General features: G+C 42.7%; 1 protein-coding gene across 2 annotated transcripts in view; it reads right to left on the reverse strand.

The window, feature by feature from the left end:
* Window positions 1–669: 669 nt before the first annotated feature.
* Window positions 670–25,482, reverse strand: part of LPXN (leupaxin) — a 39,184-nt gene continuing 14,371 nt past the window's right edge. For both annotated transcript variants that reach the window (XM_077748726.1, XM_077748727.1), the window contains exons 3-9: window positions 25,396–25,442; window positions 17,968–18,067; window positions 14,423–14,590; window positions 13,330–13,503; window positions 13,167–13,248; window positions 2,167–2,315; window positions 670–1,856 (exon numbers count right to left, since the gene is read on the reverse strand). In XM_077748726.1, coding sequence (XP_077604852.1) covers window positions 1,587–1,856; window positions 2,167–2,315; window positions 13,167–13,248; window positions 13,330–13,503; window positions 14,423–14,590; window positions 17,968–18,067; window positions 25,396–25,442 — 990 coding nt within the window. In that variant the 3' untranslated portion in view covers window positions 670–1,586. The remainder of the gene's footprint in view (window positions 1,857–2,166; window positions 2,316–13,166; window positions 13,249–13,329; window positions 13,504–14,422; window positions 14,591–17,967; window positions 18,068–25,395; window positions 25,443–25,482) is intronic.

The raw sequence follows: 25,482 nt of genomic DNA on the forward strand, positions 1-25,482 counted from the left end.
ATTTTCCTCAGTAACTTAAACTCCTGGTTGTTGTTCTGTTTTTTTTTTTTTAATTCAAGTAATTACACAATTATTTTGAGACCATGGTAAGAAGGATATAGTACAGATCTTATCAATATCTCTTTTGAGGAAGGACTCATTTTGAATCTTACTTGAACTTGGACATGAGAAAGTCAGATTTCTTTAATAGCTGACAAGCTTTTCTACAAACTTACTTCTGATAGTTGCAGAGGAAAAAATAATTAAATGGGGATTTTTCTTTGAGGCTTGGATTTCCTAATCCAAACTGGATATTATCAAAGATCCTTTATAGCAACTTCCTTGAGAGATTAAATAGACATCTTGTCTATCTTTTTGAGAGAACTAGGAATGTTTCATTTTTAAGAAACAGCTTTATTGAGGGGCACCTGGGTGGTTCAGTCAGTTGGGCGTCCAGCTTCAGCTCAGGTCATGATCTCACAGCTCGTGGGTTCGAGCCCCGCGTCGGGCTCTGTGCTAACAGCTAGCTTAGAGCCTGGAGCCTGCTTCAAGATTCTGTGTCTCCCTCTCTCTCTCTGACCCTCCCCTAATCGCGCTCTCTCTGTCTCTCAAAAATAAATAAAAACATTAAAAATTTTTTTAAAAAAGAAACAGTTTTATTGAGATATAATTAATATAAAAAATGGACTTTTTAATACATACAATTTTATGAGTTTGTAGCAGTGCATACATAGGTAAATATGAATTTTCAAGTGTCTAGTGGAGATCTGGTTTTTCATGTTAGGTAAACAAAGTGACGAAGACAATTTTAAGGAGTTTTGCCATATTTTAAGATGATTCAATGATCTCAGTGCAAAAACTGAAATGAAATGAATGTTCAGGGCCCAGATGAAGAGAAAACTTAGTGAACAGGAGTCCCTCCTTTCGATTTCTTCTGATTAAAACAAAGCGCCTACTATATGGAAGTAAACAAGAGATACAATGTGAATTTAATTGCACATAGCGCCTCATATATAACCCAGGAAGTGGGAGTTTATCTCTAAATATGACAGCAAGGCATTAAAATCGAAAGTTGTTTCATTGATGTCGGTACTCAAAGTAGTCCAGTTAAAACCTACATCCTTTTGAAAAAAGAGAAATATACCAAAGAGAGATGCAGAGAACTTGGGAGGGGGCTCAGGATTTCTGACAGCACAGATAATGCAGGGGTCATGGGAAAGTGGGGGGGGGGACAAGGGAGGCGTGAAAGGGCCCAGTTATGAGGGCCACTGGAGAGAGACATGGGCAGGGCCGTCCCAGGGGTGAAAAGGAAGCCATCTGAGAAAACCAGTGGTGGAATAAATGTGTGCATGTTGAAGACGTATCTGTAGAGCCACTAACAGTAGGACCCAGATCTAAATCCAAGTACTGATTAAAAAAAAACAAAAAAACAAAACCTAGAAATCTAAAACCTAAGACTGCAAGCCTAGCCATGTAACATTTAGAAGTCAACTACCGTTTTACTTTCTCTCGACGCCCACTGAGAAGAGCAGTAACCACGAAGTACTCTCTGCTCTCCGGGTTTCAACTGTACCGGGAATCTGCGGGGACCGTGGGGTCAGCTGAGGTTACAGTGGGAAGAGTTTGTGGAAGCAGGGTTGACAGTAGGTCTTGTCATCCTGCTCTCTGAAGACGCCCTGTGACAACTGCGTCAGGCAGAAAGCACAGACAAAGTGCTCGGGATGGAACTTGTGACCCATGGCACTGATGCAGCGGCCGGTGATGGGCTGCCCGCACCCGCGGCACAGAGTTCCGCGGCGCTGGTGGTAATGCAGCTCACAGAAGGGACGTCCGTCCAGTTCAAAGAAGGAACCAGTAGAAAAACTGCTGAAGCAGTCCTGGGGAGAGGGGGGCAGGGCGAAGAGAAAGAAAAGGGACACAGATGTCAAGAAGCAGAACCTCAGCGAAGTGAAACCCACAGTCTCAAAATTCCTGCCAGTTACCTGGCAGACGGAGGCGAGAATACCGCCCGTTTGCAAAACAGCCGAGCAAACGCCCACAGGGGGCGCTGTGTTCTGTGCCTCCTTTACCTTCACATCAAGTCCTCACTCTAAGGCTGTGAACCCTCTTACCAGCTGGCGTCCTGGCCTCTGGGAGAGGAGGACTCTCGACTTTCCCTAAGTCCAAAAGGTAAGTGAATATACTGACCCCACAAACAAAGCATTCCGGGTGCCAGACGCTGTCCATAGCTGAAAGGTAGTTTTCCAACACGGGGCGGTTGCAGCCACCACACTTAGGAGAGAACATGGTTAAGAAATCCTTCCGGCAGTATGGCTTCTTGTCCTTCTCGTGAAAGCCTGGAGGGGCCAAATCAAGATGTAGGGTGATACCTTCCGCCACATGGGAGGCTGAGAAGAAGCCAATGATTTTGGCTCTCCTGATCTCAGTGTCGTCATATTCAAAGCAGGACCAATAACAGATACCAACCCCAATAGCTCATTATAAGAAATACAGGAGATAATGGGGGACAAGTGCGTTAGTGCTGTGGCTGGCTCATCCCTAGCAGTTAGTATCGGGGTCTAGTCCTCCCCCACGCCTTTGTACTACCCAGGACTTGGCGTGGCCCATCTCACCATATGTGATTCAGAAATCAGTTCAGATACCACCTTATCATAGAGGCCTCGCATCAGCCCATATCCATCACTTCATATTTTTTTATTTTTTATTTTTATTTTTAATGTTTATTCATTTTTTGAGAAAGAGAGAGAAAGAGCATGAGTGGGTAAGGGACAGAGAGGCAGAGAGACACAGAACCTGAAGCAGGCTCCAGGCTCTGAACTGTCAGTGCAGAGCCCCACGCAGGGCTCAAACCCACAAACTGTGAGATCATGATCTGAGCTGAAGTCAGAAGCTTAACGACTGAGCAACCAGGTGCCCTCACTTCATCTTTTTTTTAAACCATCTTTCTAGCACTTACCACAATCTAAAACTATCTCTGTGGTCTGTCTTTCAGTATTAGAGCATTAGCTCTGAAATGAGATATCCTTGGCTTTGTCCCATTATAGCTCTGGTACCTAAAATAGCACCTGAAGAAAAGTGCCTAATATTGAAAAAGAAAGTGCTATGAAATAATAATTTCCAAATGGATGCAAGGTTCTAGATGTAATAATTCCAACCATTCAAGACTTGAAGCAAAAATGAGTGGCTTCCTCTTTAAACCAGGAACGAGAAAACTGTGGTAAAATTGGCTCAAATATCAAAAGCAAGTTAAAACTCAATAAATTTAGCTCCATTAAAAATATATGTCAATGATTTGTGCATGACCAAAAGCATCATAAGCAAAGCCATAAGCACCATTAGATGGGACAAACTGAAGAAAATATTTTCCAAATATATCTCAAAAGAATAGGGTGTGGGTGGACAAAGCAAATGAGTTAAATAACATTGTGAGGAAGCAGCTTCAAATCAAGAACATGGAATATTTAATAGGACATAGGTTCCAGTTTCTTAAGAAACCAATGGTATTAAGAAAGGGGAAGAGTGGATTACAGGATTTTTATTCTGAGAAATAAAACCATCAAATGCAATGCATACACTTTCCTTGGACCCAACTGATTTAAATAAACAAAGTAAATGACATTTTAGAAATCTGAGATAAAAGATCTATATGCTGAAAACTATAGAAAGCTTATGAAAGAAATTGAAGAAGGCACAAATAAATGGAAAAACATTCCATGCTCATGGATTGGAAGAACAAATATTGTTAAAATGTCTATTCTACCCAAGACAACCTACACGTTCAATGCAATCCCTATCAAAATAACACCAGCATTCTTCAGAGCTAGAACAAACTATTCTAACATGTATGGAACCAAAAAGACCCCAAATAGTCAAAGTAACGTTGAAAAAGAAAACCAAAGCTAGAGGCATCACAATTCTGGACTTTAAGCTGTATTACAAAGCTGTAATCTTTAAGACAGTAAGACATTGTCACAAAAAAAAGACTCATAGATTAATGGAACAGAATAGAGAACCCAGAAATGGACCCACAAATGTATGGCCAACTCATTTTTGACAAAGTAGGAAAGGGTATCCAACAGAAAAAGACAGTCTCCTCAGCAAATGGTGCTAGGAAATGAACTATTGGGACTTCAAGATAAAAAGCATCTGCACAGCAAAGGAAACAATCAACCAAATTGAAAGGCAACTGATGGAATGGGAGAAGATATCTGCAAATATCAGATAAAGGGTTAGTATCCAGAATCTATAAAGAACTTACCAAACTCAACACCTGAAAAACAAATAAGCCAGTGAAGAAATGGGCAGAAGACATGAACAGACACTTTTCCAAAGAAGACATCCAGATGGCTAACAGACACATGAAAAGATGCTCAACATTGCTCATCATCAGGGAAATACAAATCAAAACCACAGAGATACCACCTCACACCTGTCAAAATGGTTAAAATTAATAACACAAGAACAACAGGTGTTGGCAAGGATGTGGAGAAAGGGGAACCTCTTGTATTGTTGATAGAAATGCAGACTGGTACAGCCACTCAGAAAAGTGGTGTGGGGATTCCTCAAAAATTAAAAATAGAACTACCCTGGGGCGCCTGGGTGGCTTAGTCGGTTGAGCGTCCGACTTTCGCTTAGGTCATGATCTCACGGTTTGTGGGATCGAGACTCGCATTGGGCTCTGTGCTGACTGCCAGCTCGGAGCCTGGAGCCAATTTCAGAGTCTGTGTCTCCCTCTCTCTCTGACCCTCCCCTGCTCACGTTGTCTCTCTCTCCTAGAAATAAATAAAAAATATTTAAAAAAAAAAAAGAAAAAGAAAAAGAAAAATAGAACTACCCTACAACCGAGCAATTGCACTACTAGATATTTATCCAAAGGATACAAAAATGCTGATTCAAAGGGGCACATGCACCCCCATGTTTATAGCAGCACTATTGACAATAGCCAAAGCATGGAAAGAGCCCAAACGTCCATTAGACAGATGAATAGATAAAGAAGATGTAAATATATACAATGGAATATTACTCAGGAATCAAAAAGAATGAAATCTTTCCATTTGCAACAACATGGATGTCACTGTAACCCTCGGACCTAGAATAGCGCCGACACATACAGGGCAGGGGTTCAATAACTATTTATTGAATTAGCAGACATGCGAACAGTATTACAATATTGACACCGTCAGCTCCAGAACTATGATGTCATTTAGAGCCTCTCCAGGACTAACTAGATTATGTACAAATAGGTGAACTTTGCTGTCAGGAGCTCTCCTTACCATTTATCAGGAGGGTCTGCCTAAAATGACAGTGACGATTAGCAACCCCATGGATGCAGCACTTGCTTTGCCCTGGTTCCATCTGAAGGCTCTACCTATGGTACTAAATTGAAATTAAAGTCTTCACAGCAACCCTCCCATCTTACAAATGAGAATAGGGAAGCTCAGAGAAATTACATGTAACGAACTAGCCAGTAGGGGACCTGAGGTTCAAACCTAGGCCTACCTTCAAAGCCTAACTTCTGTGTCACACCCCTAGCTGTCTGTACCCTAGTCTTGACCTCAGTGTGGGGACTGATAGTATCGGCTGAGCCCAAATATCATAACCTGATAGCTCTGTAAATATGAGGGCTGTATCTTTACTCCCACTGAAAGAGCAGGTCACAAAGCACGCACAGTGCACTGAAAAGTGGCCCACCCATGAAACGCAATGCCTAGGAACCCGTTTTGATAGTAGCACCAGATCCAAAAAGGCAGTAGGAGCAGCCAGGGGTTGGGACCCAAATCAAGCAACTCCGGTTTTCCTATTATCTCTGGTCACTTTTTGAGATCCCTTGCGTCATTCAACCACGCTGTCCTTGAAGACAGACAACTGAATAGACTTCTGAGGCCTCCAGATCTAAAATTCTAAACTAATAATTTTATAAGCTGTTCTGGGTTCTTCTAAAGCCCTGAGATGCAGAAGAATGTACTTTTCCCCCCTCACTTTATCAAGGAATGTCTAGAGTCTGATCAAGGACAACAGCATGCAGGAAGCCTACCATTTAAGGAAAACAAACCAGCACCCACAACCCTTGCTTTTGTGTGGCACGGTATTTGTCAAACTGCAGCGTGCATCCAACACCTGGAGAGCTTGTCAATATGCGGATTTGCTTGGCCCTAGCTCCTCCCCCAACCTCCCCCAAAGAGTTTCTGGTTCAGTAGGTCTGGGGTGGAGGCCCAAGAATTTGTAGTTATGCTCCATAAAGCAAGTGACATAAAACTGAACTTGCCTATAAATGGGTGTTACTTAAGAAAATCGTTAAGACATGCCAACTGACCTAGGAATGACCCTCATCTAGGCATTGCAGGGTAGCTGGTCTCCAGAATGACACAGCAGGGAAGGAACAGCCTCTGGTGAGTCTCAGGAGAGGAATCAAAAGCAATCAGCCAAACTTGCTGTGATGCCCCCACATTTCGTGATCCAATAAACTGAGAAAGTTTCAGCAGTCACTTTCCTGGAGGCCCTCTCTGGGGCCAATTACCTCTGGAGGACACATGAGAAACACTAACAACTAAAATGCCACAGAGAGAAAGAGAGAGAGAGAGAGAGAGAGAAAAGTGTCTATACTCTCGGCGAGGCTCTTAGCCACAGGGGAAATTAGGGAGCACCTGCATGGCCTATATAATGAACAATTAAAAAAGAAACACACAGGCACTGAGGACCTGGTCCCCAGGGGAGGATGCTAAGGCCTGATATGCTTAGAAAGTTGAGACTTAAAGAGGAACTTTCTAAACTGAAACAAAAATGCAGATGAATTTAATTTCCCGGAAGGCTCAGCGATTAAGCTGTCATCATAGAAACCCTGTATGACTATGTGACTCAAGGTGAGGCAGGATGTCACCTAATTAACAGACTGGCTGTATGGCAGGGGACCCATTTGCAGAAAGCAAAGGATAAAAACAAAAATATAAGGCCGGAACAGCATCTGATTAATAAATGGCCGGCTTTTGCCAGGTGTATCAATAAATGTTTTAAGTGTGGTCTGGTGAATATGTAAGGTCATAAATGACCCAATCCACCTCGTCTGTTTAGAGGGGGTGGAAGTCAAGAACAATGATTATTAGCTACTATCATGGTGCTTTCTGATCATTCTCTGGATGGGATACTTCTCTTCTGGATCTAACTTCTGTCTTTTCTTGAAATATGCCTGTATTCTATTGCTCTGCTCTCAAGGCAACCTGTATTTCATAATCATCCATGAGCAGCATTCACTTGCTAACTGTTCAATTCAACTAACTCTAACACTTCTATGGCTACCAGTACAATATAAATTTACCATGACCCATTTTCATATGATTGAGATTAAATCTCAATAAAAAAAAATCCTGCTCAACTAAAGTGCAGTCTGGAAATGAAATACCTAATGATTTGTGAAGAGCATTGAACAAGCTTCAGTGAACAAGCAAATTACTACAAAGCACTTTGCTAGTGGATCATGTCAGTGCTACTGTGTTTGGGTCTATTGTCAAATAAAGTGAACCATGTTGGTGCCAAGAAGGCGAAGAGATCCAACAGCAGAAGAAGAATTGAGGGGCGACTGGGTGGCTCCGTCGATTTAAACATCTAACTTCAGTTCAGGTCATGACCTCACGGTTTGTGAGTTCAAGCCCTGTGTCGGGCTCTGCACTGACAGCTCAGAGCCTGGAGTCTGCTTTGGATTCTGTGTCTCCTTCTCTCTCTGACCCCGCCCCACTCCTCCTCTGTCTCTCAAAGATAAAATAAATGTTAAAAAAAATTGAGTCTATGTCAAGGGGCAATTATGATGATGCAGAAGAAGCATGGAATCTGCGAAAATGGGACCTGAGTTTAAATTCCATCTTTTTGGGGCACCTGGGTGGCTCAGTCCGTTGGGCGGCTGACTTCAGCTCAGGTCATGATCTCATGGTTCGTGGGTTCGAGCCCCGCGTCGGGCTCTGTGCTGACAGCTCAGAGCCTGGAGCCTGCTTCAGATTCTGTGTGTGTGTCTCTCTCTGATCCTCCCCTGCTCACGCTGTCTCTCTCTCTCAGAAATAAATAAAAAACGTTAAAAAATAAAAATAAAAATAAATTACATCTCTTTGAGGGGTGCTGGGGTGTCTCAGTTGGTTAAGTGCCCGACTTTAGCTCAGGCTGTGATCTAGCACTCTGTGAGTTTAAGCCCCGCATTGGGCTCTGTGCTGACAGCTCAGAGCCTGGAGCCTGCTTAAGCTATCTGCCCCTGCCCCACTCATACCTCTGTGTCCCTCTTTCTCTCTAAAAGTAAATAAACATTAAAACATTTTTAAAAATAAAAAAATAAACTCCATCTCTTTGACTCTAGCTGTTTAAGAAAATTACTTTACCTCCCCGGGGCTCATTGCTTCCATCTATAATTAGATAATATGTGGGATAAAAATATTCTTACAACAGTGGGGGTTAAGTGATTCATAGTGAGGAATATACATAATAACACGCCTGACATTTACATGAGTCTCTACATTGGTGAAGCGCAGGATACATGGGATTATTTTCACTACCTCTTGAAGTATCACCAACATGATAGTTAAAGAAATATTTACATTAGGAACACCCATAAGGAATAAGAGAAAAGGAGAGGAGATGCCATAGAGGAGATATCAATACAATGTCCAAGTTTTTAGGTAGGTATATGGGTGGCAACTAGCTGGGCATGAAACAAGGAAATGAAGCCTGCATTTCTGCAGAGGGGAGGCACCAAGACAATGAAGCTAGGGCTCCACAGCATCAGAGGGGCTCGGAAAGCAAATGTACAAGATAGTTTTCGAGGCTGGAAACAAGATTGGCTGAAAGTCTGAAGGGCTGTCAGATCGGATCCCCCCTATCTACCATAAGATGTAGTGATTCATTGTAGAAATCTCAAACCAGAGAGTGTCAAGCACTAAAAGACCTAAAATAATAATATTCAGGGGCTTCCCAGCAAAATGGTTAGAGCATACTACCTGAGTATCACACAGCTAAGTCCCCCAGTCAACAAGTTCTGCTTGTATTCAAAGAGCTCCCAGTTAACACTTTAGAGTCTAGTTCCTAAAAAGCAAATGGACAACCAATGATCAGCAGCATTTGGCAAAGACTGGTGTAATAAGATATAAGGCACAAGATGTAACAGATGTCAAATTTCTTTTGTTTTAACATTTATTTATTTTTGAGAGAGAGAGAGAGAGAAAGAGAGAGAGAGAGCACAAGTGAGGGAGGGGCAAAGAGAGACAAAGAAAGAGAGAAAAAGAGAGAGGGAGACAAGAACATGAAGCAGGCTCCAGGCTCTGAGCTGTCAGGACAGAGCCCAACGCGGGGCTCGAACCCACAAACTGTGAGATCATGAACTGAGCTGAAGTCAGATGCTCAACTGACCAAGCTACCCAGGCGCCCCAGTAACAGATGCCAAATTTCAAAATGACCTTTAGGATACCCCTCAAAGTAAATAGCCATGGCTGTTTACACAATTCTTGAACTCCTCACTCACACTGAGGCTCTAAAATAGGTAAAGAGAAAGGAAAAGTGAGAGAGGACTTGTTTGGAAAAACACTGCTATGAGTGCTCCATCGCCATCACCACCAAGAGGGATGAGGTATGCCTCCAGCCTCCAGTTGAGAGACGGACTTCGATAAGGCCCCTCAGAGAGCCGGATATGTGTCCCCAGCCACTAACAGGATACAGTTGATGATATCTGACTCACCCCTGGAAAAACTCCAGGAGTGAATCTGGCTGAATACAGAGACACAGCTGACAACTGACTGCAAACCCACTGACCGTGAGAAAAAGGTGCCAGTGCCCCATGGTCTGTATACAAAAGTGTGAGTGACAGAGACACATGCAGCCACTGTGATTGCTTCTAAGAGATCACCAAGAGGGAACAACAAAACCCTGCAAAAATGATCTGTGCAGAATGGGTCCTCCGCAAAATGTGCCAAGCAGAAAACAGCTAGCTAAGAAAAGTGAAGGGTAATCAAGAGTTTGAAACTGGACCTGTACTGANGCAGCACTAGGAAAATTAGTGCTTTCCTCCAGGCTCGTCTTCCTTTCCCACTGTTTAAACTGTGGAGGGGTCAGATATCAATATCAGCAACAGGGGTGAGGGTGGTGGATGCTAATGGCGGGAAAGGACAGATGAAGGGCTAGAATCCCCTTCCCTGGTCTCCCACAGCTTAAAGGGCCAACCAAGGGACAGTAGCGGTCACTTTAAGTTGGATGCTTTAGCTATTACACAGATGGAATTACCCAAGGACTTAGTTTCGTGTTTTGTGGGGTTTTTTTCTAATTTTTTTAATGCTTATTTATTTTTGAGAGAGAGAGAGAGCAAGCACAAATGGGGGAAGAGCAGAGAGAGAGGGGGACAGAGGACCCCAAAGCAGGCTCTGTGCTAACAGCAGAGAGCCCAATGTGGGGCTCAAACCTAGGAACCATGAGATTATGATCTGAGTCCAAGTCCCACACTTAACTGACTGAGCCACCCGGGCACCCCATGTGTTTTGCGTTTTAAACTGATTTTCTATTTAGAACTGTTTATTAAGGGATCGCCCGGGTGGCTCAGTAGGTGATGCCTCTGATTTTTTATTTCGGCTCAGGTCATTATCTCACAATTCAGGAGTTTGAGCCCCACATCAGGCTCCACTCTGACAGTGCAGAGGCTGCTTGGGATTCTCTCATCCTCTGTCTCTGCCCCTCCCCTGCTTATGCACACGTCTGCTCTCTCTCTCAATAAATAAATAAATTTCATTTTTTACTGCTTATTTATTTTTGAAAGAGAAAGAGAATGACTGGGGAAGGGAAGAGAGAGAGAGAGGGAGACAGAGGATCCAAATCAGGCTTTGCACTGACAACAGAGAGCCCGATGAGGGGCTCAAACTCATGAACTATGCGATCATGACCTGAGCCCAAGTTGGATGCTTAACTGACTGAGACACCCAGGCACCCCAATAAATAAACTTTAAAAAAAATCATTGTTCATTAAGAGTCATAAGAAATGACACGGGACTGCCCAAGTTTTTATTTAGGAGACAGCTGAATAGTTTCCCCACTGAGTTAATTCTAAAAAGACAGGAAAAAAACACAAACAAAAGAAAGAAGCCTTCTGATTCCACATGTGAGTCATACTCATTCAAAACAAACACAAAAAGAAGAAGTCAGGGGAAAAAAAACAAGATAATTCAGAAGAAAGAAGAAAAAGAAAACTTGCAAAGAGACAAAAACAGATCACACAGTAAGTATCATGAATCAGATACTTCAGAATCTGAACAGAAGCTTCATAAAAACATCTCAGCCATGGAAACTGGAAGTCAGGGAAGTCAAGTGTGTTCAGAATTATAGGGGGAAATAGTTTCACCTAGAATTGTATGTCCAGGCAACTTAAGGTAGACAACAGAATAACAATATTTTCAGATATTCAAGGTCTCAAGAGGGTTACCTCCTATTCATCCTTTCCTAGGAGCAGCTCCACCAAAGTAAAGGCAGTAAAAGACCTGGGATCCAGGAAACAGAGGATCCAACAAAAAAGGTAATAAAGGAGTAAAAGAAATTCCCAAGATAATGGCCCGGAATAAGTGTTTCACAGCAGGCCTGAGGAGGAACAATTTCAGGCTGGGGTGGGAGGGCCGATGTCTCCAAGACATAATGAGGGGAACTGACTGACTACCAGATGGGGCGGCCCATTTTGAGAATGATTCCACAGCTCTGTCAGATAAATTAGAGCTAGGTACAATGAAAATTGAGCTGGTAAAAAAGAAATCTAAATAATAACTTCAGGAAAAAAATAACTTATATGAAAAGGATACCATGATAGTAATACTAATTTTTACTGTGTTCCAAGCACGAGGCACTGTTCTAAACACTAAACTGCGATTGTATCTTAAAGTCCTCATAATTACCCTGTGAGGTGATTATTACTGGGCCCATGATGAAGAAAGCGAGATACAGAGGGGTTAAATGACTTGAATGATATCATATGGCTAATAAATACCGCAGCCCAGATTTGAACTTGGGCAATCTGACTCTAAAATCTGTGCTCTGCTCCAGAGTGCCTGGGTGGTTCAGTGGGTTAAGCATCTGACTTCAGCTCAGGTCATGATCTCACAGATTGTGAGTTCAAGCCCTGTGTAGGGCTCTGCACTGACAGCTCAGAGCCTGGAGCCTGCTTTGGATTCTGTGTCTCCCTGTCTCTCTGCCCCTTCCCCACTCACACTCTGTCTCTCTCTCTCAAAAATAAAAATATACGTGGAAAAAAAACTTTTAAAAGACAGTTTTAAAATCTGTGCTCTGCTTTAACCATAGTTTGCTACAAGGCTCAACAACGAACAACATTTCCATGGTTGTCAATATGTACACACTGAATACTGGTCTGACCTGTAATTATGACCTAATTATATACTGAGAGAATGGGGGAGGGGAAGTGTGTTGAGGGTAAGGTGGGATAATAAATTCTCATCTTCCCTGGTAGAAAATTAATACACAATTGTTAAAATTCGTGAAAAAAAATCAATGTGTAGTAATATAAGTATATTCCTTAAAATACACACATACATAACAGAAGAAAACGCTGAAGGCGGAGATAATAACTGGATTTGGGGGCGGAAAAAGGAAAAGCAAGGGACTGACCTTTTTCAGTCTTACCTTTAATGTAATACTTAAGCTCTTTGTTTTTTTTTTTCAGAGAGAGAGAGAGAGAGAGACAGGGTGCAAGTGAGCAGGGGGCAGAGACAGAATCCCAGGATGGGCAGAGGCAGGGGATGGAGAGAAAGAGAGAGAAGCAGGGCTCACCCCAAAGGGGGGAGGGGAGCTCGAGCTCATCTGATGTGGGCCACTCAGGCATCCAAAATTGGAGGTTTTGTATTCGTATATCTTTGATTTTAAAATTCAGGGGCGCCTGGGGGGCTCAGTCAGTTAAGCGTCAAACTTCAGCTTGAGTCATGACCTCACACTCCTGAGTTCGAGCCCCGGTATCAGGCTCAGTGCCTCCCTCTCTCTGCCCTTTTGCTCACACTCTGTCTCTCTCTCTTTCAAACATAAATAAACATTTAAAAAGTTAAAAAAAAAAATTTAACAACATTTATAAATGCCGGGAAAACATGGGGAGGGACGGCGTCGAGTACTGAAATGGGTAAGAGGCTGCCAGTGGCCGGAACCAGGACGGCCACAGGGGACCAAGGAAGAGTTAGCTATACCTTCTTCACCGAACACCTCTCCGCAGTGAGAGCAGAAGAAGTGCTCCGGATGCCAGGTCTGGTTCATTGCCGTCAGAACTTTCTGGAAAAGGAAGACACAGAGCCGTCGGAACGCAGCAGCGCCATCAACCCTGAGCCCCGCAGGAGAAGGGGGATCACTTACGTCCAGGATGGGAGCCGCGCAGTAAGCGCAGCGCGGGGAAAAGAGGTGGTGGTAGTCCTTGGGGCAGTAGGCCAAGCCACTGCGCTCGAAGAAGGGGCTGGAGCCAATCTCCTCTTTGCAGTGAGTGCAGACGAAGTGCTCCGGGTGCCACGCTTGCCCTAGAGCGTGGATCGCCTGCGGAGGAAATGAAGTTGGGCGCCACTGCAGCTGGGTGCCCGAGGGTCTACGGTGGCACAGCTCTGGGCAGCACTTTCCACACAGTATTCCGTGTAGACGGCGCCCCCTGGGGTTACACAACATGGAGGCCTAGACCCAGGTCTTGTCTACGGGGTCTGTTGTCCCTGCCTTAGGAAGAGTCAAGGGTGCCCAGTTTCCTGGCGAATCGTGCAGATAAAAGTCTCTTAAGTGTTCATTGCGGCTACACTGCTCCAGAGAGTGGGGGGAACCAAAATCAAACACAGCAGTGACAGGCAGGGATAACTACCCCGCCTGGAAGGTCTCCCCGGAAGAGGAAAAGGCCAAATGACGGTTTTCCTTCCTCTGGTCTCAACATCTCATCTCATTCCCGCCCCGAGCCCGCCCGCCTCAGGTCTTAAAGTCCTTTTTGCTGTGGATCTTGGTGACGCATGATACAGAGCAGGAGTCTGTGGCCATGATTTGGAGCTGAGTCAGCAGAAATCATAGTCAGTCAACTTGATTGGGAAAGTCGGGACAGAGGGAACGGGGAGAATCCCTCCCAGGACAGACAAGTGGCTAAGAGTCACACGCTGGAGTCAGGCTCTCCCAGGCTTCAAATCTTACCGCTTTTCTCTTTCTAAACCTTGGACATGCCAGTTAACATCCCAGAGCCTTGGTTCCCTCATCTTTACAAAGGAACAGTAATAGAGTGTCCTTTGAAGGGCTGATGTGACCGTTAAATGAGGAGATAGTTGCAAAGCATTTAACTCAGTGCCTGGAGCACTGTACTAATGGGTAGTTGTTAACTATTACTAATATGTCCTAGAATAGAAGGCGATAGAGCATCCTTGATGAGGCAGAGACAGACATACACACAGACGGATGGCTGTAGAACCAACATCTTGGCCCATCCCACCTTTCCAGCAATCGGTTTCTGACAGGAAGCACAGTGGCCCTTGGGCACAGTGGCAATTCCAAGGTCCTGCAAGTCCTGTTCCAGCCCCCCCAGCATTGAGTCCAGCGAGGCTTTCTGATCCTGCTTGTTTGCTAAGTGCTTCTTGCTGGCATCTGCTTTCGCTGCAACCTGGCACCAGGGAAAGAATCGCAAAAAGCATCAGTGTCACGTATATTTCCCCTTCATTGGCATCTTTGCATGACCCTGAAAGCTCACCTCTACTGACTGATCCTTTCTTCTGTACCTAACCTCTCTCCCCAGCACTGGAAGAGTCAACACTGTAACACCAATACAAATGCTTTCCTCTCCCTTGAATCCTAAACTCCAGAGGCCGGGTGAAATATGAATAATCTTCCCTCATTTGTAAATCTTTTCTGACCACGGGAAATCGGTGTACGAAGATGACACCTTTCCTCACTCCTGTAATGACCACGGGTCAACAATTAATCATATCTTCTTTTTACCCATTCATTCTGCAATGTTTTTTTGAGCATCTAGTTTGTGTTCATCACAGCTCCGGGCTCTTGGTATAGAGCAATGCCCAAGGCAACCGAGACTCTGCCCTCATGGAGTTTACATTCTCTGGGTGATAGACAATAAACAATGGAATAAGTATATGATGTAACATCAGGTAGGGATAAGACATAAGTTCTATGCCAAGAGAGAAGTAACAGAGGGTGGGATGGTGAGAGAGAATTGATTTAGATGAAGGTGATCAGAGAAGACTGTCTAAGGAGGTGACATTTGCACAGATATTTCATGATGTACTGAAGGGCCCAGAAATATTGATATTCATGGGAAAAGCATTCCAGAAGGCAGGCAGGCCCAGAGCTGAAGAACTGTTAGGAGAAAAGTCAGAAGGTCAGAGGAGCTGGAGCAGAGGGAGTAAGAGTAAGTGTGGCAGCAGAGGATGATGGACAGAGAGGCAAAGATCACGCGGAGCCCTCGTGGTAAACTCGGGTTTTATCCCAAGGATGATGGAGCCTCTGGAGGGGTTCAAGCACGAGAGTGAAAGAATCTGATCTACAGGATCCCCGTGGTAGCTGAGTGAGGGCTTACGTGTAGACAAGCATGAGTGGAATTAGAGGCAGCAGCTAGGAGGGAGGCTATTGTTAATAGTTCAAACCAGAAAAAATGACTTGGTCCAGTGTTCAAGGAGAAGGTGGTGAGAAGCTGTCATATGAAACTTGCTGATGGACTGGATTTATTTAAGCAAAACCCCAAGACAATTATTATAATCCGTTCAAAGGAAAAGCCTCAAATTACAAAAAAAGATGCCCAGCTCGTCCTTCATCACTTCATGTCCTGATTCTGTCTCTCTCAACTCCTTTCTGACTGGGCTACTCCAACCATCTACCTAATACTTCCTGATCAGGAAACAGGTGCATTCTCTACAGCCTCCATGGCATCACAATTGCACCCACTAGACATACATTCAAAGCCTCCCATCCACTGCCCTCACTTTACCTTTTCCAATCTCATCTTTCATTACTCACTGAAAGCCTCCATTGTTTAAGGCCAGCCAAGCTCCCTGCAGTCTCCTGAATATATATGATTTGTTACTGTCTGCCTTCAGGCCTCTACGTATCCTATTTGTACTGCCAGGAATAACTTCACATTATCTCACTAATCCCAAATGCTCATTTCCCTTCAAGAAACTTATCATCTGACAGATTTCCTCCCTCTATTATAGAATGTTACTTAATGTTGAAGAGATTAGCATTCAAAAGGTTAACATCTGAAAGGCCCAAGAGGGCCATCCCTATTAAGTAGGTAAAAAAACCCACAATTTTGTATGCATATACATATCCGTCCATATCTATCTATTCACACCCATGTCTATTTGCTTGGTAGAACAAGCTTCCAGAATGAGTATGTAGGAAACAGGGGCAGAACTGGATGTCTGGAAACAGGGCTGATATGGAAATAGTTCACTGCAAACTTTTCCACCTTTGATTTTTGCACAACGTGAATGTATGGCCTCTTCACAAAATGAGCAGATATTTCTTAAATGTAAATAAACCATGACGCGTGCTAAGTCAATTAGAAAATACAACATAATTAAAACTCGTAATGTAGATTTTTTTTTTTGTCCTAGCACTTTCAGATCTACAGGGCACTGAGGAATGTACCCAGCTTTGAATGTACCCAGGGATTGAAGAAAATTTATGTCTGATGTTTATTCATTTGTTCTTGTGATGTGTCAGGAACTGTGTGGGCACTGGGAGTCCAAAGGTGAGCCACAAAGATAAGTTTCCTGACCTCCCCAGTCACACACCTTTTTGTATACTGCCTTGAAATTCTTAGTATCTTCATGTGTGCATATCAAAACTTCCAACCAATTTAGAGTGGTTGGATTCTCTACTTTAAGAATTCTAGATGAGGGGTGTCTGGGTGGCTCAGTCAGTTAAGAATCCAACTCCTTGATTTCGGATCAGGTCATGATCTCTCGGTTCTGAAGCTCGAGCCCCATGTTAGGCTCTGTGCTGACAGCATGGAGCCTGCTTGGGATTGTGTCTCTTCTCTCCCTGCCCCTCCCCCATTCATGCTAGCTCTCTTTCTCTCTCTTTCAAAAATAAATAAGAATCAAAAATATAAATAAAGAATTCTAGATGGTATTTCCCTTAGTGAATTCTTAGATTTTTTTAAATGTTTGTTTATTTTTGAGAAACAGAGACAGAGCATGAATGGGGGAGGGGCAGAGAGAGAAGGAGACACAGAATCTGAAGCAGGCTCCAGGCTCTGAACTATCAGCACAGAGCCTGCCGCAGGGCTCCAACTCACAAACTGCAAGATCTTGACCTGAGCTGAAGTCGGACGGTTAACCAACTGAGCCACCCAGGCACCCCTTCCCTTAATAAATTCTTGAGCCCACTTCTCTGATTTTCATCCCCTTCCAGGCCACGTGAGCTCACCGCTCATGCTCTACAGACCAGAACAAAGTGGCCGATTTTATCGCAGTATGGGGCTCAGGACTCCTCATCCTCCCTACTTTCAGAGCCACACTCTGCTCTCCCTAGCTCTGCTCAGCTTGCCCTCCGCTGTCCCACTCAGGCAGATCTCTGATGGCCTTTCCACATTCCATCCAGCCTCAGATGCCGGTGCCCTCATGGGTTCATACCTGACTGGAAGGGCCTCCTCTCTCATCTCTTTGCATCCAAACTCTTCCCATTCTTCAGAGTCCATCCCACACCCCATCTCCACCTCTGATAAAATCTCCTTGACCTTTCTACCTTCCTAATGTTTGCTTTATATATTTTGATAACCCATCTGTGTTTTATTCTATAAATGTTACACCGGCTTATGCTTCACTTTACCAAGCATGTTTCACACTCCTTGAGATCAGAGCCCATATTATAGTACCTGTTATGCTCGGATAATGCGTAACACAAAGTTGAGCTTACTGTTGAATTCAATTAAGTCTGGGAAAATGAATGACAACTGAATGATCCGAAGGGGGATGGTGAAGCTGAGGGCCACAGAGACGCACCCAGAACTGTGCTCACCTGGGTCTGCATGTCACACAGGTGGGCCATGAGCTCGTCCAGCTGGGCAGCTGCTGAGGTTTTAGGAGGTTGGGGTGCTTTCTGTGGCTCTTGGACCTCACTGTAGGGAGAGAGAAAAAAATCCCAACCCCTCAACACTCAGATAAATGTGAAGCCCCACATAAAATACCAGAAACCTCAGTTTTAACTACTAACCCCTTAAGTGTGAGTAAAACTAGAGAGAGTATTTAAAAAGTAGGTAGTGGGCAAAAAATCTCAACACGGTCTCCCTGCATTTTGTCTCCATGTCTTCCTCTGGTCATCTCAAAAACTGACCATTGTTCTCAAGTACATGAAGAAATGCTCTGGACATAGAGCTGGCAGGAGAGTCTCCACCAACAGTCAGGTGCAAAGCAGCTTCTAAAAAGGGCTTGAAGATAATGGACGAAATTATGATATTTTTTATGATCATAGCATTCTTTTTTAAATTATAAATTATTACACCTTCATTCACTTACTGTCAGGTGAAAGACAAAACCTAAGTATGAATAAAGAGCAAGCATCAGCCCATTAAGGGCCAATGGCCAAATCTGACCATGCCCGTTCATTTACATACTGTCGACTGCTTCTTTCTTACACAGGTGGATAGTTCCAACAGAGTTCTTGCGGTCCACAAAGCCTAAACTATTTACTGTCTGTCCTTTACAGAGAAAAAGCACCGATCGAGTTTAGACAATGTTCATAATGTTGGTTTCACATCCATATAATTGAGAGTAAATTACTGATGAATAAAATTTGGACCCGAGAAACAGAATACAGTCTATTCAAATACTTGCCCAATTGTTAGTAAACGTAACAGTGCACAAGAGCACAGAATAAGGCTCAATAAATTCTAAGAAGTAAATCATACAGGCCATATTCTTCTATTGCTTGAATGAAAGTACAAATTAATCATAAGAAATCGACCCACTTAAGAAAAAAGAAAGCACTTCCAAATAACTCTTGTGAGGTAGAAAGAAAAGAAACTGAATTTTCAACCTATCTAGAAATAGCAATGGAAGCACACACACAAACATCTTTCTTTTTTTTTTCTTTTTTTAATGTTTTTTATTTATTTCTAGGAGAGAGAGAGAGACAGCGTCAGCTGGGGAGGGTCAGAGAGACAGGGAGTCACAGACTCAGAAACTGGCTCCAGGCTCCGAGCTGGCAGTCAGCACAGAGCCCGACGCGGGGCTCGAACCCACGAACCGCGAGATCATGACCTAAGCGAAAGTCGGACGCTTAACCGACTAAGCCACCCAGGCGCCCCCACAAACATCTTTCAGAATCGAAAGCAGTATGTTATTAAAAGGTAAAAATATAGGGGCACCTGGGTGCCTCAGTCGGTTGAGCTTCCAACTTTTGATTTCAGCTCAGGTCATGATCCCAGGGTTGTGAGATTGAGCCCAACGCTATGCTCTGTACTGAGTGTGAAGGCTGTTTGGGATTCTCTCTCTCTCTGCCTCCTCCCTCAATCATGCTCTCTCTCTCTCAAATTAAAAAAATTAAAAATTAAAAATTAAAGGAAAAAATATAATGGACTCAAGTACAATATTGAAAAATAAGAAAGGCTTGGGGTGCCTGGGTGGCTTAGTCGGTTAAGCGTCCGACTTTTGCTTAGGTCNTATTAAAAAATTTAAAAAAAAAGAAAAAGAAGAAAGACAAGACACCAATAAATAAATACCCAACTGAACAATCTCAAAAAAAAAGGGGCGCCTGGGTGGCTCAGTCGGTTAAGGGTCCAACTTCAGCTCAGGTCACGATCTCACAGTTCGTGGGTTCGAGCCCTGCATCAGGCTCTGTGCTGATAGCTAGCTCAGAGCCTGGAGCCTGTCTTCGGATTCTGTGTCTCCCTCTCTCCCTGACCCTCCCCTGCTCATTCTGTCTCTATCTCTCTCTCAAAAATAAAGAAAACATTCCACCAAAACTAAAATAACTAAACAGAAGGAGTAAAACCATGAATTACCGAAAGAGAAAACAAACAGAAACTAGTTTTTTGGGAGCACTGTGTAAATTTTCAAGTTCATAGAAAAATATGAAAAATCACCAAGTTCTATAAATATCACAGAAATGCAACACTAGAACCAAAGAGAGAAGAGTGTGTGTGTGTACATGTGTGTGGGATGGGGTGTGGGGGGGGGGCAGTTTAATAAAAACAGCAGAAATGTGTTCTAAAAACATCTTGGCTAGATAGTGTTATGGTTCAATATTAGAAAAAGGATTAATATAATACATTATACAAAAAAATAGAAAAGGTTTATAAACATATTGATAGGTTTATATCAATATAAACCTATTGATATAAACTTTTTTCAATGGACAATTGAAAAGCAGTGGACAATAAATTCTACCACCATTCCTGTTGTTGAATATCGAGGAAGTTTCATAATCTGATAAAATATAAGAAATCTATAGTGAACCTCATATTTAATGGTCAAATACTAAACACATTTCTAATTAAGAGAAGAGGAAGACACGGATCCTACCATCACTGCTGGTCTGTGATATCATTCCAGACTGCACCACCAAATGCATTCAAAAGTAAAAATAAGAGACGTATATATTAGAAAGAAAAAGGCAAAGGCTTCTGATTCCTATTTTCTTTTTTATTTAAAAAATTTTTAAATGTTTATTTATTTTTGAGAAAGAAAGAGAGAAAGAGACAGAGCACAAGGAGGGGAGGGGCAGAGAGAGAGACACACACACACACACACACAGAATCTGACATAGGCTCCAGGCTCCGAGCTGTCAGCACAGAGCCCAACATTGGGCTCCAACTCACGAACAGTGAGATCATGATCAGAGCTGAAGTTGGATGCGTAACTGACTGAGCCACCCAGGCACCACTTTATTTTCTTTTTTAAATAGATGATATAATCACTTACCTGGAAAATGTAAGATAAATGATTGGACAACTATTAGAATGTATAGAAAATATCAGGATGGTTACTAGGTACAAGAATACAGTGAAATAATTAGTTTCTTTCCTATAGACCAGCGGTAGCCAATTTGAAAATCCACTGAGGGAAAAAAAGCACATGTTCACAATACCAACCAAAAAACATATAAAATATTAAAGAACAACTCTAACAAGAACTGTGTAAGACTTCTGTGAAGAAAAACCACATGAATTCAAGTTCATTAATAAGCTGGTGCTGAGATTCATGGGCTAGAACATTCCAGACAATTTTGGAAAAAGAGATGAAGAGGGAAGGCCTGTCTTGATAGATGTGCTCTCTCCTAAAGTGACAATAAAATGTGTGTGATGTTGCAAAAGAAACAGATCAGCAAATAGATCACAGGACTGGAGCAGACGCAGAGCCCAGAAACAACTCCTGAACCATGAGAACTTTGCATCTGGTAAATGTGGCATTTCAAATCAGCAGAAACAAAATGCATGACAACCTACTTGAAACAATAAATTTAGATCTTTAACAAACTATACACATGAGTAAGTTTTAAATTAATTAAAGACATAAATACATTTAAACATAAAAGTAGTAAAAGAAAATGGAGGATTTTTTTTTTTATAATTTGGGGTAATGAAGGCTTTCCTAAGAAAGGCATAAAAGCTACATAAAAGCCACTTTGCCTTCTAAAGTGAAAGCAAAAAAGAAAACAAAATAACAGAGCTAATCTCAAAAAAACATTAAACATATATACATATTTGAAACATAAATAATATTTAAATATTTAAAATCTGCAAATCAATAAGACAAGCTAATAGAAACAGGAGCTAAGGTTTAAAAGGAAAAAGCAAGTTTCAGAAAAGGAAATTTTAATGTTTACTGCTGTATAAAAATATGCTGATCTTGGAAACTAATTTGACAATAAACTGTTAAAATAAAAAAAAAAAAAAAAAATTNAAAAAAAAATTTATAAAAAAAAAATTTGAAAGATTGATAACATGATTGATAACATTTCTCTCTTAAGGGAAAAAAGACTGTCTTTTGGTCACAATATGTCCCACTAGTGACCTACTTGCATTTGAGTATGTAACAGTAAGAAAAATGTAGGAGGAAGTGGCTATCTTCCCTTCTGGAGAGAAAATATTTTGTCTTTTAGATACAACAGGGCCTCCTGCCAGGCATAATTTTTTGTTTTTTTAATTGAGAAACAAAAATGGTCAAGGACACAAGAGCTTGATTCAATCCTTAGAGCCTTCCAAGGGAGTGCAAAGGACCTCATCTTCAGGACACTTTTGGGTCATAACCCCTTAGTTATGCTGCCACAGGCGTGTGTCTTGGGTACAAAAGGCAGCCAGGCTGTCCACACATTCTCTGCCCTGTTTCCCAGGGTAGAATAAATAAATGTAGCTTCTAGTACAGTGTATATAATCCTAAAAACCTGTCCCTCTCACAGTTGGGGCACCTTGGTGCTTATCCAAAACACTTCCTACCAGTTTTTAGCAAGACTCCTGGTGCGGCATGGAAAGAGAAACAGGCCTTTGTTGTGATACCTTAATAGTGACTGGGTCAACAATATAATATTCTAAATAAGAATGGAGAGGTCAAAAGGGTGGGTGATCCCATCACTACAGGAAGTGCTTCTAAAATGAGAGGAGCCTCAAAATGAGAGCTTCTTTGATTGGTCCCCTCACTTCTCGAAGATGGTAAAAGTGCTTTGCTGTGTTATGAGCAACAGTTTAATTCCTGAGTTAGAGGTTTTAATAACATACAAATACAAGATGTGTGGTGTTTGTTTTAAAATGTTTGTTTGTTTGGGGCGCCTGTGTGGCTTAGTCGGTTGAGCGTCCGACTTTTCGCTTAGGTCATGATCTCGCGGTTCGTGGGTTCGAGCCCCGCGTCGGGCTCTGTGCTGACTGCCAGCTCGGAGCCTGGAGCCTGTTTCGGTCTGTGACTCCCTCTCTCTCTGACCCTCCCCTGCTCACACTCTCTCTCTCTCCTAGAAATAAATTAAAAAAAAAACATTAAAAAAAATGTTTGTTTGTTTGTTTGTTTGTTTGTTTTGAGAGAGAGAGGGAGAGGATCCCAAGCAGGATCTGTGTTGTCATTGTAGATGTGGGGCTCAGACTCACAAACCATGAGTTGGATGCTTAACCAACTGAACCACCCAGGCGCCCCAGAAGAGACGTGTGTTAAAGAATACAGATTCCTCATGCAAGGGGTTTCATTCACTGGAATTTTTCCCTATCCATTCCTCTGCAATGTTTTTATGAAATTTTTTCTCCTTATTCTTACCAAAATTATTTTTGTTGGTTTATACATGTCTAAATATCCCTCATATTGCTACAATTGAAATATTATTACATCGCTTCACTCACCACTAGTATTGAACACAGTCTCAAGGTTGAAGGCAGAGTTCAGTTCTTTTAAGCAAACCAGAGGAAACGGTGGAAGCAGAATGCAGGGATCTAGTTTCTGAGTCTCATGCTCTGTCTACAGCTGTAAGCCTTATCTGCTCCAAGTTATGCCAGCCGTAGGGATCTGTATCAGGCTATCGCTTATTTACTAGGCCACCTGGATTTCATATCAGTCTCCCACATAGATCGACACGGCAAGTATCATTCAGTACTTGGGGAAATGTATCAGTCAAGGCCCCCTCAGGAAAATACAAACACACTGGGAATAAGCCAAAGGAATTTAATCCAGAAATTTGATTACACAGGTGATGGGATAACTAAAGAAGCAAACAGAAGATATTGAGGTAACTCAGAGATTAGCCACAGCAGAAAGCCATTAGGCCACAGAGGAAAGGAGGAAGCAAAGTTACTAAGAGCCAGGGGCCAAGGTACAAGCTGGAACCATAGTAGACCTGTCTTGCTCCAGCTGAAGCCAGAAAGGATGTGTAGCTGCTGATCCCAACATCCCTTTCGCCCTCCAGTGAAAGCCAACTGATCCTGGAGCCTGGAAAACTCAACCGACAGGGGTCAGCACCCCCAGGAATACAGAGCAGGGCAAGAGAAAGAAATGGATCTGAGGGGAGAAATATGGGAGACTTCTCCATTGGCACGCCACCAATTGATCACAATGCCAGATACACGGGAAAATGACTGTTGGTTGTGCTGGCTTTTCTGTTCTATGTTCCCGTGTTCATTAATATTTCTATTGAAGTCCTGGTCTCCTAGATTTTAATAAGCAAATATTTACTGAAAGCCTATTTGTGCCAGGCACTGTTTCATTGTTGCTTTGCTTGTTTTGATTTTTTTTTTTTTTTTTTTTTTTTTTTTACAAGAAGGAGGAGGGATAGGGTGGTCTAGGGGACATACCCAGCAGGCAGTCTCCTGGAACTGGAAGGATCTGGCAATTATATTAATATAAATTGGCCTTACTCCCATCAAAGTAGAAAGTGTGTTCAGGTGGGAAGTTATACAAAGACTTCATGGTAACACAGGTCCTTCCCTTATTTGGCATCATGGGTGTGCACTGTTGGCTGCACTTCTAGAACCAAATAAGGTATGCTGTGGTACTCTACCAAGCGTGAGCCTTTGCTATCTCGTTTCCCTTTTAATTTGTGAGGTCCTCCCATTTGTTTCCCAGAAAGCTGTCTGATTTTTTCAAAGTGCAAGCAGTACCTGAAGAGAGAAGAAGAAAAACAGCCTTTTTTATTTTCTCAGACTGTTGATTCTGCTTTGGTGAGTTGAAATGATTTAGTAAGTGGATCTGTTTCAATATGTAATGTTTTAAAAAGGAAATCCACAGAGTGCCTGGGTGGTTCAGTGGGTTAAAAAGGAAATCCACCCTCCTTCCACCTCACCTACCTCTCCCCCCACCCCCACCTGCCCCCAGCTAAATAAATCTCAAACAAATATAGAAAGAAGAAGTACAGATTCATTACAAGTGTATATTCATCAGTCTGCTGTGGAGACCCTCTAGTCTTACGTGGACCTGATCTTAGCTCTGGTTTTGTTGGCATCTTGCTGAAACTTTTATAGGTGTTTCCTCTTCCGTGAACTGGACCATGATATTTGGAGTAGCCCTGCCAAAATATGTGTGGTGACTCGAAGGATTTACACCTTTGCAGGTGGTGAAGAAAATAGCGGAGCCCACCAGCCTGGACGGCCCATTAAGAAGGCAGGCACGTTAAGAAACTGCCAAGTGAGGGGCGCCTGGGGGGCTTCGTCGGTTGAGCGTCCCACTTCGGCTCAGGTCATGATCTCACGGTTCGTGGGTTCGAGCCCCGCGTCGGGCTCTGTGCTGATGGCTAGCTCAGAGCCTGGAGCCTGTTTTGGATTCTGTGTCTCCCTCTCCCTCTGACCCTCCCCTGCTCACGCTGTCTCTCTCTCAGAAATAAATAAAAACATTAAAAAGTTTAAAAAAAAAAAAGGAAAGAGGGAAGTAGCCGCAGTTCTAACAATAAACACATGCACAGCAAATTGTTGTCCAGACCCAGGTTGATAACAATCATCTTATACCTTTAATATTTTAAAATGGTGAATTAAAAACATACCTGTAGACATTGGGCTCCAGGATATGGGTAGTATACACGAGCTGCACCTAAGAAATATTAAGAGACAGAGAAGAGCAAAGAATGAGT

Source organism: Crocuta crocuta, unplaced genomic scaffold (genome assembly GCF_008692635.1).
Source record: "Crocuta crocuta isolate KB4526 unplaced genomic scaffold, BGI_CrCroc_1.0 scaffold323, whole genome shotgun sequence".
NCBI lineage: Eukaryota > Metazoa > Chordata > Mammalia > Carnivora > Hyaenidae > Crocuta > Crocuta crocuta.